This window comes from Sinocyclocheilus rhinocerous, unplaced genomic scaffold (genome assembly GCF_001515625.1).
Source record: "Sinocyclocheilus rhinocerous isolate Xijiao unplaced genomic scaffold, SAMN03320098_v1.1 scaffold220, whole genome shotgun sequence".
In the NCBI taxonomy this organism is placed as follows: Eukaryota; Metazoa; Chordata; class Actinopteri; order Cypriniformes; family Cyprinidae; genus Sinocyclocheilus; species Sinocyclocheilus rhinocerous.
This window is the reverse complement of record NW_015666573.1, coordinates 1,030,285-1,043,293: the sequence shown is the minus strand read 5'-3', so window position 1 is coordinate 1,043,293 and position 13,009 is coordinate 1,030,285. Positions and strand designations below refer to the sequence as shown.

The window sequence follows — 13,009 nt, the reverse complement described above, 5'->3', positions numbered from 1 at the left end:
TAGTTAGAAATGGCACTATAGTAAGCAGTGTTAAATAAACAGCCGTTTTTCTAAATTCTGCTGAGGTGAAATTCAGTGCAGTCATGTATCGTGATACGTATCGTATCGTATCGTGGCCTCTGTATCGTGATACGTATCGTGACTTTGCTGGTGATACACAGCCCTATATATATATATATATATGCTGAGGCTGCATTTATTTGATAAAAAAAAAATACAGTAAAACAGTAATATTATAAAATATTATAGCAAATTAAAAGAGAAAAAGAGAGAATTAAAAAGGTTGAGAACCACTGCTTTACATCATGTTGTTTTGTTATTTCTTGCAGTATGTGACAAATTTTCTGCAAAGCTCCAACACAAGCTACAGCAAGAACCGATTGTCTGGAAGAGCTCGACTGTCCTTGTCTCACACTGTCCTTCTGTCCCTCACCCTCCTGTCCAAACGCATCAGCTATCGCAGCGTGTCCTCTAGTTTCCATCTGGAGAAGGGAAATATTCACAGGATCTTCTTCTCTTTCTGTGATCAAGTGATCGCACAAAAGGATCAGCTCATTCAGTGGCCTGCAGGTACTACAGGCCTACAGAGTTAATTAGTCCACACAATTATTTTATCTCAGAATCTAAGCCTATTTTCATGGCAAGAACATGATGAAATTGGTTTAAAAATAGATAAATATATTACTATTATATATTAATTTATTTTTATTAGTTTATTTTATAATTTACATACAGAAGAGTAAAATTTTGAATAAAAACGTTTAGAATTTAGAAGAATAAAAGTTTTTTTTTTGTTCACAAATTTTTAGAAGTCAATGCAAATGCATAACATACAGTGTCACGGTTCGCATTGCATTAATTAATTAATTCATATTATAATTAAAACTAAAACATGGAAAAATATTTTCATTTCTTTAAATTGAACATTAACTGAAATAAAATAATATGAAAAAATAACTTTTCTCTTCATTTTCATTTAGTCTAAGTTAGTGGTCAACCGATATATCTGTTTGGCCGATGCGTTCGTGGCGGGACTTTTATTTTGACTGCGCTGAGAGCGGCAGTGCCTGAACACACAGCGCTCACATTCTCCCTCTTGTTCGCTGTCGTCGTTAACAGTTCTGTCCACGGACAGAAGTCTGTCTAATAATCAGATAGAACTGTTAAACAAAGGAATTAAAATGTATTAAAGTATTATAACGATTGCTTTTATATTGTTAGTAATAGAAAGGCAAACATTATAATACTATCTCGTTTGCCGTCAGCATTCAGAAAATACGCATTTACATCATTTAAACAAATCTTTGAATGACTAATGAACATCTAATTTCAAAAACCTTGCAAACTTAGTCGAATCACCTGCACGATCGCGTGTACTCTGCATGACGGTCGGTCCGTGCTGCCTTGCAAATTAATGTCCCTTTACGATTTTGATCCTTGCTACATGCTCTAATGCATTAATATTTTATGAAAGTATTTTCTGTGGCCACGGAAATATCCTTTACTAGAGTTTATATGAACTTACACTGATTGTTCGCTGGACGAACAGATTGGTTGATGGCAATTAAATTCTGATACAGTTACTACTGGCAGCTGATATAAATAATTGTAATTAATCATAATTAACTGTAATTATTTATATACATTTCCCTTTTGAGCTAATTTGCTACAGCTGTCAAAAAACCAATATCGGTCGACCACTAGTCTAAGTTTAAGTACTAAAATAACAAAATGTCTAAAACATTAAAATTTCAAGGAAAACAGAAAATATAAAATTAAAATCTAATTCAAAATAATAACAGAAACTATAATAGTATATTAATGATAATAAAATAACACTTACTTATTGTAGTCACTAAGCTGGTTTACTCACTGTACAGCTGTTTTCTCCTTTCGCCCTGAAGGACAGGAGGCCCAACAACATCTGCTTCCTTTCTCCAGCTGGCTGAGTCGTAATGAAGGTCTGGAAGAGAGAGGTCTTCCTCGAGTGCTCGGTGTGCTGGGTGACACACGCATCCCCATCCGCCTGCCTGCTGGCAAACCGGACAGCGATAGTGACACTCCAGAAGCCAATAGACCAAAGAACGAACCACATCCAGATTCATGGCTGAACTTGGAATTGGTCTGCAATGACAAGGGTCGCTTCATTTACTGCCACATCAGCAAAGGATTGGAAAAAGACAGAGGAAGTGCGTTAGCTGAAAGGATTCGGCAAAACTCTGAGATGGTGCCTCCAGGAACCTGCCTGATAGCCGGAGTCGGATACCCGCTCACAGAACAAATACTTACTCCATTTTCACCAGGTCGAAACCCGCAGGAAAACCTCTACAACAGATCGGTGGGGAACCATTTAGGCCGATTCAACCAGGCTGTGGCAGACTTAAAAGAGCGATTCCAGAAATTGAGATATTTGGATATGGGAAACTACGACAGGGCGAAAGCGGTGGTTCTGACTGCTTGTATATTACACAATGTTTTTCTGGACATGGGTGACGTGACAAAGGGACTTGTAGAGAGAAGCACACCAGAAGACATGGAGGAGGCAAACAAAGATGCTGCTGGGGTGAAAATGAGGGAGACTGTAGTGAATCTGCTTTACAGCACATTGGAAGCAGCACCACAATAAGTTTTTGAACTAAGTATCAACGTTTTGGTGGAATGGACCAAGGTTTCATTAAAAATACCTTAATTTGTGTATTCAGGATGAACGAAAGTCTTATGGGTTTGGAATGACATTTAAATGATAAAAGGATTGTCACTTTTGGTTGAACTATCACTTTAAAGCTGTAAGATTCTGTGTGTAATTAATGGATATTTGATGATATGAAGAAAGTTTTGCAGCAAGAATTGTCGTATTTTGTATGATTTTTATTTAAACAAAAATATAATGTACAATTTGTCCTTTCATTTTACATGAATGCAACAATTTAAACTAGTTTTTTTACTTTTTTTTTTTTACATTTAGTTTGTTATTTTGGTACTGCAACTTCAACTAAACGAAAGTGAAAATTTATGTTTGAGAAGTTTATTTTTTTGTATTTTATTTCAGTTAATATTAATTTTATTTCAAGTATTGATTTATTATGGTTTTAGTTTAAGTTAATGATAACGCTGGTCCATTCATATCAAAACAAAACACAGTCACAAACTTTGGAATGATATGGAAATGATGACTGGATTGTCATATTTGGGTGAACTATCCCTGTGTGTAATTAATGAAAATTTGGTGGTATGAAGGAAGCTTTAGCAGAAAAACAAATTGTGGCAAACATTTTCTCTGTTTTTTATTAAAACACGAAAATACTATGTACAACTTGTCCTTTTCTCATTTTACATGAATGTGACCATTTAAACTGCTCATTTATATTTGTGCAATTCATAATGAAGGAAAGGAAAACCAAGCATATTTCAACAAGTCGCTGTTCAATTCAAGTCTTTTTAATTCTCTGAAAAGGGTTCAACATATCAGGCATTTCTCTAAAAATAAAAATCAATTTCTTATCTGAAAAGACAATGATAAATACACAACTAATTCCTATTGTTGGGAAATAGGGGTGTCTGACATTTCACTCTCTTTGGGCATTTGCATGGTATTGTCCTGGGACAGGCAAGTAATGGCACGTGCCAAATTATTGATGGCCTCTATCTTCCTCTCTTCCAGCGCTTTCTGCTGAGCCCACATGTTCAGTTTCCTCTCCTGCAGCTCCAGGTACAACTGCAGCAAATCCTGAGGAGGCCTGGCGTTGGGTAACTGTGGAGCTGTAGCGGTGGGTGTGGGACGTATCGGGGTAAATCGTTTGCTGGCTATGGCCTTGCCCAGCTTGGTGCCATTGAGCTTCGCCTTGCGCTGAGCCTCAACCTCCTCGTAGCTCCTTCCCAGCACTTCATGCATCTCCTTGAAGAACTCCCAGTGAACACTATTGGTTCCCAATCTTTTGGCTCGCTCAGCATTTTTGCGATACGTCGCTAACATGTTTCTCCACTTCAGGTCACATTCGAAGGCTTTGACTGAAACGTCTGTGCCTTCCTCGGCTCTTAGCTTTGCAGTCACTCTCTCAGCCACAGTCTCCCACAGCTTCTTCTTTTTGCACACGGGCTGGTCGAACTCTGGGTCCATGTCCAAACGAACATGGACGAGATGCCATGTAGCTTGTAGTGTCCACACAAACTCTGAATGAAAAAGATTATGAGTAGATCGTTAGTTATTCCAGAACAAGAATGTAAACACATATTTAGGAGGAAATGTAATATTTAAAGACTTAAATTGTTTAAATGTTGAGAACATATCACAATTAGGTTTATTTATATGTGTGTGTGTGTGTGTGTGTATAATTATCACTTTCTATTGTTGAACATTTAATTTAGGCTAACAAATAAAATGAATAAATTAAATGAATTAAAGTCTAAATTAAATATGTTAATAGTATAAAGTGATCGTGTCTCTTCAGAAGACTTTTACTGGATTAAACTGTTCAATTTATATGAATTCCTTATGTCTTTATGAACTTTTTGAAGCATTAGGCTGTAAGGACAATAGAGGGACTGCAATCTCTCAGGTTATATTAAAAATAATAAAAATTTACATTTTTATTTAACTTGTACTATTATTGCACAAAAATATATATTGTATCCAAAATATTAGAAAATATTACACGCAATTAAAATATTCTAGAAAACTGTTAGGAATGCACACTAATTAAAACATACCGTAAGAAATCTTTTGTTTTAAGAGGTCTGAAGCTTTTCTAAGTTACCTAAAACTGTTGGGAAGGCCAATCTGAACCATCAGGCTCACCGTGTCCTCCTCGCTGGCGATGCCTAGCGCACACTGCTGCACTCACTTACTCACATCTTACCTGCTTTGGACTTTTCGGTCTCCAAAGTCGTAACCGTAGTTGTTGAGTCTTCCACCTCAATGGCGTCTGTGACAATTGACTCAATGACCTCCATGTTGCATTTATTTTATATTAATCTCGTCAAGCGTTATTGCGACTAATCGTGGATTTTAACAACTCCAGCGCTGAGTTATTTTCGAGCTACAGCGATGATAATAACAACGACCTCGTTCGCACCAGACAGCGCCGAACAGGGTGTTGTTGTCTTTTTTCCGGAAATGAACATGCGTGTGACGGGGGATTGTGGGAAATGCTTGCCATTGTTTTTACAAGCGTTTCGCGCGCAAGGTAGGAAGTCAAAACGCACAGCCTGTTTTCTTCTTTATGGCAAAATAAATATCTGCATACATGAATTCATGCCGTTTTTATTGTTCCGTTATCTGATGTGTTAAATAAAGTCAATAGTTGCGCTATCCTGAAACTACAACTCCCATAAGCGTTAAAGAGACCGAGTCTACAAATACCCCTCCCTTTCTGGAAAAAAAACTCTCCTGTTTGTTGCTCTACTAAAGATGGCGCCTGTGCAAATCTGAAGCGATTGCGCTTTGTAGCGCGTAGGAAATTTGACGTGAGTAAGATGAAAAGTTAACGAAGCCTTCTCACTCTTCATCGAAACATCAAAATACACCCAAATAGATTAATCTTAGGCTGCACTGTCAAGGAATTTATTTTTTGTGGCCTACCTTCCACTGTAGGCCGTAATGAAATATATCGCATTGGGTAAAATACTTCATTTCCCAGAAGTCATTGCTCTGGGTTTGCTTTAATTGATGAACATGGTAGTTGTAGTTTATCGAATGCTTGTTTCTCTGTGGATGGAATGTGTCAATCATAGGAGAATTTTGTATTAGTTCCTGTGTTCTTTTATTTATTTTTCTTTTTGTAATTCTACATATAATAAGAGTTTGGTGTTGTTGCAAAGTTATTTAAAGCCACTGAAATATTGTTGTACCTTACAATATTAAGAAGATAAAATAAGTTACAAAACAGGGGGTGGCGGTGGGGAGGTGCTTCTGGACTCCTGGTTCATCATGTCTACACCTCCAGAACAAGGAATTAAACGACATCCAAAAAGTTCGAACAGCACCTCAGAGGCATCTGCCACTCTCACAGAATCCTCTCTGACCTGGTGTTTGGCTCAGCTGTCCAAAACACGCATGTTAGCAGACAGTCACAGCAGTGGACTGACAGGAGCAGACAATAAGCCCATCACTGAAGGTGACAAAGCCAGGGATGCAGACAAGAGACTCAAAGCTGGTCAGTGGAGGGCACTGGTGGCCATTCGGATGCAGCATATCAAAGGAGGTGGCAGCAGGATAGCCCGCTACCAATCACGAGGAGGACTCCCTCCTTTGCTGGATCTCCTCAGGCGACCAGAAAGCTCCAGAAAGTTTCTGGACCTGGCACTTAGCATCCTGGCGAACTGCTGCACTGAAAAACAGACAAGACTAGAAGTAAGAAAGATGCTGCTTTAATGTGTAGCTTGAATTGATTATATATATGCGGCTTTCATTGTTTGGTTTGTATATGATCAAATTTGTTTTGTTTTTTCTTCTCATAGGTAAGAAAGCTTGATGGCGTATCTGTTGTTGGTAAGTCACACAAAGGCTTCATAAAGATCAGTTACTTCTTATGCCCTGTACATACTGACATCTGACATGGTTTTCCACACATATTTTTAATATTTTTATATGTGTGCATAAAAATAAAAAAACATACAGCACTGTGAAATCACTCAGTAACGTTAACTTCTTAAAGTCATGAAATCAGAATTGACAGTTCCTTTTTATTTTTGGAATATTGCAATGAGTATTATAAATGATTCATTAGTGCACATCATTATCACTAATTAATCATTAATCATAAATTCATGTGCCATATCATATCATATCATATCAATCATAGCTTCTCTCCCCCTTGCAATGACATTTCTTCCCTGATGACCCCCACCAACCTGTCACTCACATGAGATCACAGCAAAAAAAAAAAGTTTTTTTCATTAGCACATTTGGTTTCATGAAGGACCTTTAACATCCATGGAATCGTTTCATTGCACAAATGGTTCATTATAGAGGAAAACGGTTCTTTAGACTGTTAAAATGTTCTTTACACTGAACAAAAATGGTTCTTTTGAGAACAAGTTTTTTGGGGGGTAACCAAAATGTTTTTTTCCTATGGCGTCACTACAAAAAATGCTGCTCATTTGCATAAATAATTATGATCAAATGGTTACAATCTTTCATTTTTGTAGTGGATGTCCTCAAGAGGAATGTCTCTGTGGAGACCGTGCAAAATCTAGCAGCACGAGCACTAGGAAATCTTGCGATGGACCCAGAGGGTTCTGCTGAGGTCCACTCTGCAGGTTAGTCCCAGAATTTTATATGTTTAAAGTAATATAATAATAATTATGTTTCTCCTCCATTATATACAATTAGAGATAGTAAAACACTCAAAACCATAAAATCATTATGTTTCTGTCTCTCTCACTCAGGTGGTGTTCCACTTCTCCTGCTCTGCCTGTCTCTCTCTCCACATCCATCCTCTCCCTCCTCATTGACTCCAGCCCCTGAACTCTGTGCTCCTAAGGTGGAATGTGTCCAATCTGCTGCCCGGGCACTTGTCTACCTTTCTGACACGCATGCCAACCGACTTCTGCTGCTTTCACAAGGCGCTCTTCCATCTCTCGGTTTGTTCATTGCTCCAGAGTACCCTTTAGGTCTGCGACGGGCGTCACTTCGTGCCATTCATGAGCTCACCAGAGGCTGCAGTGCAGAGTGCGCCAGGGAGATGTCCAGGTCCGGGGCATTGACTCAGCTCGGGCTCCTCGCCTCAGGAGAAGGTGGTCGACCTTTGGAAGAACTAGCTTTGAAGACTCTGGCTAACTTGTGCTCTCAAGGCTGCCTGAGGCCGCTGGTCGGTTCGTTGGGAGTCATTCAGAAATTCGCAGAGGAAGTGAAGAAGGATCCTCTGAAGTCAGGTGTGTTCTTCAAGGCCCTGTGCCTGTGCTGCAGAGAGGCTGTGAACAGGGCTAAAGTAAAGGAGAGCGGGGGACTGGAGGTGCTGATCAGCTTTTTATCTGCCCATCAAAACCATCCACTCACGCGCTTCGCCTTTCTAGCTTGTGTGGACTTTGTCTACGATGAATCTGCTCTTGAACAGCTGCAGGAGCTCGGGTTGGTGCCGCTGCTAATCATGCGGTTGGTTGAGCTTGCTCACGGAGAAGAACCGACCGCAGGAAAGATGGATGCCAGCCTGTCCTCTAGTTCTCCATGCTCTGAACTGATGACCTCGTGTTTTGACTCGTTTGACTTCTCAGCCCTTGAAGGGAACAAGAGGGAGGATGTGAGCAAAGACCAGACATCGGGATCTTCCAGCTTCCTCAGTCTCAGGTGAGCTATTCATAGTTTTACCAAAAGCAGAACATACAAAATCATGTTTATGAAAATGAACATCATAACCATATTTTCACAATTGGCAGACTAACAGCACTGATCAGTAATCTGATATGTAGCATTAAATTATACACCTTTTTTCTGTATAGTTTTTGTTTTGCTTTGAATTTTAAGTCAATTTTTTTCATGTCACATCAAGTTTAGCCAATTTTACGATCTAGTTTTAGTCAATAAAATGTTAAATTAAATGATTAGAAAATTAAACCAAATATTAAAAAATGTTTGACAATTTATCAATAAGTTTTAAAACTGTCCTTGTCGTGAAAATCTGACATTAATTTTTATATTATAGCATGTCTGGTACATTAATATCTTGCTGTGTTATTCTTTTCTTGACACACTTTCATAAACAAAATGTTTTCATTTAAAAACATTTAGTCATCATCATGATGTGCATTTTTTTTTTTTCTAAATAAAAAACCCTTCAGTAATTACCTTATTTTGTCAGTAACTTTGTTGACTAAATGACCAAAATCAGAGAGTACACTTTGGAAGTATGAACATGCCAATCATATAACTTCAGTGTAATCCTTCACATTGATCTTTGTGTTTTATGGAGAAATTGCTTGTATGTTGCTCAGTTTTGTCTGTGTTCCTTCCTCCAGGTCTTGGCTGGTATCTGAGGGTCTGATCTCATCTGAGGGTGAGCTGACTGAATCCCCATGTGGAAGTGATGTCTTTGGGGGCAGCCCTCAATCCTCCATCTCACCGTCACCACCTTGCTCTGAGTTCTTGCAAATGTCGACCTTGCGTCCGCCCCACTTTTCTCCCTCCACCCGTTCCAAACCCATCAGGCTCTACTCTTCCTCCTCCGCCACTTCAGTATCTCCTCGAAACTTACCAGGTTTGCCTTCCTCTTCACAGCCCTCCTGTACCTCCACCCCTCAATCTGAGCAACCGTCCTCATCTCCCCTCCAAATCTCCTCTCCTCCCAGAAAGAAACTCCGTGCCTCTTCATCCTCCTCTCGCTATAGTGTGGTCACCCTGGACAGCCCCCCTGTGATGTCAAAAACTCCAGTCTACCATCATCCTTATCACCCTGAGGCCTGGGCCCCAGAATCCCCCATTCTTCTGCTCTTGTCGCGCTTCTCCCACGCCTCAGACCCTAGCACAGCGCTCATCAACACGAATGTTTTCTCCGGGCTGTTGTACTACCTCACCCAGCATCATGACCCCAGTGGGCGATGCTTTCGGATGCTTGGGCGCCTCAGCTGCAACCCAAACTGCTTCCAGGCTTTGGTCAGAACTGGAGCCGTGGCTCTGATCAGACAGAGACTGTGTGTAAGAGGAGAGGAGATCGGGGGACGCAACGGAGGAACGGACAGACAATCAGGCAAAATCACACAACTAGGTTCGTGACTTTATTAATATACGATGTTGATACATATTATATTTAAGACTGCTGTTTATTCAAAGCTAAAAGGTTTCTGGCTCCTCAGGTTTGGCCCTGCTCAGTAATCTGAGGGTTCAGAGCGAGTCTGGATTTGGCACTGGAGTTCTTACACATATCATGCTGTCAGGCTCTGAATCTGACAAGCTGTACTGTGTCCTCTCTCTGCCTCTGATTAACAGGTATGATTAATTGACTTTCAAGGTTTCTTTTTAATCCGTTTATAGCCTAATATATGTGGGTCAATGACAAATATGAGTGTTAGCGGTTTAAAAAAGATCTAATTTAAAACATGTCAAGTTCATAAAAAAGTAAACAATATGTTGTTTTAGTAGTTTTAAAAAATATCTTTGACCAAACCAACCAAACTTACAGATTTGGTTTTGAAGCAAAGTGTTTGAAAATCGGACAAAAAGATAGAGGTACTTTTTATCCTGTACCAAACAGCTTTAATAATTGAAAAAACTACAAACCATTGAGCACTGCGAACAACATAGTCAGAATAAAAATGATGGAGGAATATAAAACTATTGATTTAAAGATGCTGATTGTGTATGTCAAAACAATATATTTTACATTTATTGCAAATTATGCATATGTATATGCAAATTCTTTAGGTTGTCATGGGAGTGGGTGGGTGCTAAAGTGTACATTTGGTGTGATTTGCTAGTTTCGTTTATTATATGATTGGTGGAGATTTCTTTGTGGAATCATAGTTGTTCATAGTGAATTTCGCTATTGAACATAATTTTTTTTTTTATTGTGGTCTGATGGCTTCAACAAAAACTACACAAAAGATTAACAACCTTGTAGCTCAGAGTATGTCTGTCTTCAAAGATTATAAGTTACTGTTAAAAATCAATTCCCCAGTGGAGAAAATGAGTGGGTTTTTTACTTGTGACTGTTGCACACTATTAATTCATGGCTATCAAGTTATTAAGGAGCTGCACCAACCTTAACTGAGCTTGACTTTTCATAAAAAGGTCAAATTGAACCATCCCCCAAAAATACTGAAGTCAATTTTAATAAATATCTTAGAAACATGTTAATCAGAAAAGAGGTGTATTCGAGTAATTGCATGTATGAATTGTATTTTTAATGTCTTTTTAAATAAAGTAATAGAACAACTTTTCACCCAGTAGTTGGCTTGACCACCTTCTTTTTTTTTTTTCCTCTGCAGCAACAGAGTTCTTTTGAAGAAGCTGCTTTTGGATAGTGGAGGGCTGGCAGCAGCTCTTGAACTGATTGGCTGTCACAGAGAAGAAGATGATGATGGTGATGGTGACGAAGATGGACAATCTGACAAATGTAGGACATTTCTTGCCGGCTGGTTGCATCCTCTTGAGCAAGCGTCCTCTTTGACATTTAAATCCCTGTATGTCTCTCTTTTGATTGGCTGCCTCACCAGTCTGCTGTCAAGTTCCAAGGAGGACAGAAAGAATTGTAGCATAGATTGCCAGACCAGAACAGAGACAACCCAAGTTCTGGATATCAAATCCCAACCGCAACAAAACCAGTCATGTCCCTACTTGAAGGCAACTCATGACCTAACGTTCCTCCTTGACGATGGAACCCTTTTACTAGCCTGTCACGAGGCTGTCACTGGGGAAGAGGGAGCCAAAGACGTTGGGTCTGAGTATTTTAGAGCCCTCTTGATGGGAGGATTTGGGGAGGCCCAGAAAGCTAAAAGTGAGGCCATCCGGATCAAGGACGTAAAGAGTGGGATGCTGTTAGCAGTTCTCCACTACTTACACGGCTGTCGCTTGACTGACGGAAACAAAGACGAGATGTCAAAGCAAGATACAAATTGTCTTGTTTTGTCCTCTCTAGCCTCCGGTGGGCTGCTTAGACCACAGGACGAGGTTGAATCATGCTTGGCAGTAGAGATGGAATTTCAGAAATCCCCATTGGCCGAAGTGATGATTGGGGCTTGTAGGTTTTTAGTACCTGGTTTACAACGGGCAGCTGAGGACCTAAGTGTGGACCTTCTCTACTCGGTTATGAGGAGCCTGACCAAACATCGCTGTTCGAAAGATATCACTACAACCACCAGCAAAATGGATGCAGGCTCGGTCTGCAGGGGTCCTGAAGGATCACCACAGTTGACTAAAACTGAAGTGTTAAAGTGTTCCAAACAACATTCTAAATCCTCTCAGAGTTCCAAACAAGTTCCGTCGTCATCCTCATCATCTTCTGACAGTGACACTGAGGGAGCTTGGCTGAGGTCTCTGCTTCCACAAGTGTACTGGTTCTCACAGCGCTACTCTTACCTGCGACTGGGCCAGGCTTGTCTATCCATACTGCTGCGGCCTCAGGGGCTCCATCCTGCTCCCCTTCATCCCTCCCTCTCCACTGACTGCTTCCTGCGTTTGGCGCAAGAGGCGGACTGCGCCAAAGGGCTGAGGCAGGACATCTTACACCTTGTCAAAACGGCCCTCAGCTAGACGGCAAACAGTAGTGAATAGTGAAATGAATGTACTGAATTGTTGGTGTAAACAAATTTAGTAGCTGCTTTAATGCACACACAATACACAGAAAGGGAGGGAATGGGAATTGCTGGATTTTGGGACGTTTGGCACAAGATGTAATAGAAAAAAATATTCTCATTAAACTTCTGTTAGCAAGTAGCTATCAAAAATATTTTTTTAAATTACTTTGAGCATTCTAATTCCTACTATTTTTATGTGCATGTTTTTTTTTTTCCCCCAAGAGTGTTTGTATATGGAGTAGAATGACCAACTGTACATACTTTTTAATTTTTTTATTTTTTTGTATTTTGTTTAACTTCATTTATTCATCTTATTTTGCCAAAAAAGGGTTTAATGCGGATTCCTGGTTAATTACAGTGCATCCAGATTTTGTACAGTATGTTATGTGAATAATATAATGTCAAGGAGAAAGCTGTTTATGTTAGCTATATTTTTCTTTTTTGTATATGGCACTGTATTCGTTTATAGAAGTCTGGATTATCTGATGTATGTTGAAGTGCCATTTTTTTTTTTTTTGTATATATGAGAAATTGAATCATGGAAATGGCCAAATGTTGGTGGAAGGCAGAGGATGGTTCTCAATAAATAAGCTCTGCATTAATGTTGCTACATTGTGTTTTCTTCTAGAATTTGTGCTTCATTTGGATTGAGCAGTTTCTTCATGTTTTTTTTCCCTCAGTTCAGCCCTGGACTTTTTATTTGGCATTTCTGGGTAGCTTTTCTGTAGCAACGTTTTGTAAAATGTTGTGGAAACAAATAAAAGGTTGTTCAAATGGCAAATTT

The 13,009-nt window shown here is 39.4% G+C and overlaps 3 protein-coding genes across 4 annotated transcripts in view; 2 read left to right on the top strand and 1 right to left on the bottom strand.

Moving 5' to 3' along the window:
- The window catches only part of LOC107732876 (uncharacterized), a 7,146-nt gene extending 4,433 nt beyond the window's left edge, over positions 1-2,713 (top strand). For both annotated transcript variants that reach the window (XM_016544291.1, XM_016544292.1), the window contains exons 3-4: positions 330-570; positions 1,905-2,713. In XM_016544291.1, coding sequence (XP_016399777.1) covers positions 330-570; positions 1,905-2,626 — 963 coding nt within the window. In that variant the 3' untranslated portion in view covers positions 2,627-2,713. The remainder of the gene's footprint in view (positions 1-329; positions 571-1,904) is intronic.
- Positions 2,714-3,079: 366 nt separating this feature from the next.
- LOC107732877 (uncharacterized) lies at positions 3,080-5,120 on the bottom strand. The gene is made up of 2 exons (XM_016544293.1): positions 4,857-5,120; positions 3,080-4,170 (listed from the first exon to the last, which is right to left on the bottom strand). Exons 1-2 carry the CDS (start codon positions 4,948-4,950, stop codon positions 3,536-3,538), a joined length of 729 nt encoding a protein of 242 aa, XP_016399779.1. The 5' UTR covers positions 4,951-5,120; the 3' UTR covers positions 3,080-3,535.
- Positions 5,121-5,212: 92 nt separating this feature from the next.
- LOC107732875 (armadillo repeat-containing protein 5-like) lies at positions 5,213-13,005 on the top strand. The gene is made up of 8 exons (XM_016544290.1): positions 5,213-5,463; positions 5,886-6,349; positions 6,457-6,487; positions 7,147-7,257; positions 7,387-8,284; positions 8,953-9,698; positions 9,787-9,919; positions 10,918-13,005. The coding sequence occupies exons 2-8, from the start codon at positions 5,927-5,929 to the stop codon at positions 12,179-12,181; spliced, it is 3,606 nt and encodes a 1,201-aa protein (XP_016399776.1). The 5' UTR covers positions 5,213-5,463; positions 5,886-5,926; the 3' UTR covers positions 12,182-13,005.
- Positions 13,006-13,009: the final 4 nt, after the last annotated feature.

What these genes read in the sequence shown, in the direction of transcription:
- LOC107732877 (XM_016544293.1), bottom strand. Translation starts at nt 4,950, where the DNA reads ATGGAGGTCATTGAGTCAATTGTCACAGACGCCATTGAGGTGGAAGAC. An exon ending in GACCGAAAAGTCCAAAGCAG is followed by an intron (nt 4,171 to 4,856) that starts GTAAGATGTGAG and finishes TTTTTCATTCAG; the next exon opens with AGTTTGTGTGGACACTACAA.
- LOC107732875 (XM_016544290.1), top strand. Translation starts at nt 5,927, where the DNA reads ATGTCTACACCTCCAGAACAAGGAATTAAACGACATCCAAAAAGTTCG. An exon ending in AAAAACAGACAAGACTAGAA is followed by an intron (nt 6,350 to 6,456) that starts GTAAGAAAGATG and finishes TTCTTCTCATAG; the next exon opens with GTAAGAAAGCTTGATGGCGT. An exon ending in TCTCTGCCTCTGATTAACAG is followed by an intron (nt 9,920 to 10,917) that starts GTATGATTAATT and finishes TTTCCTCTGCAG; the next exon opens with CAACAGAGTTCTTTTGAAGA.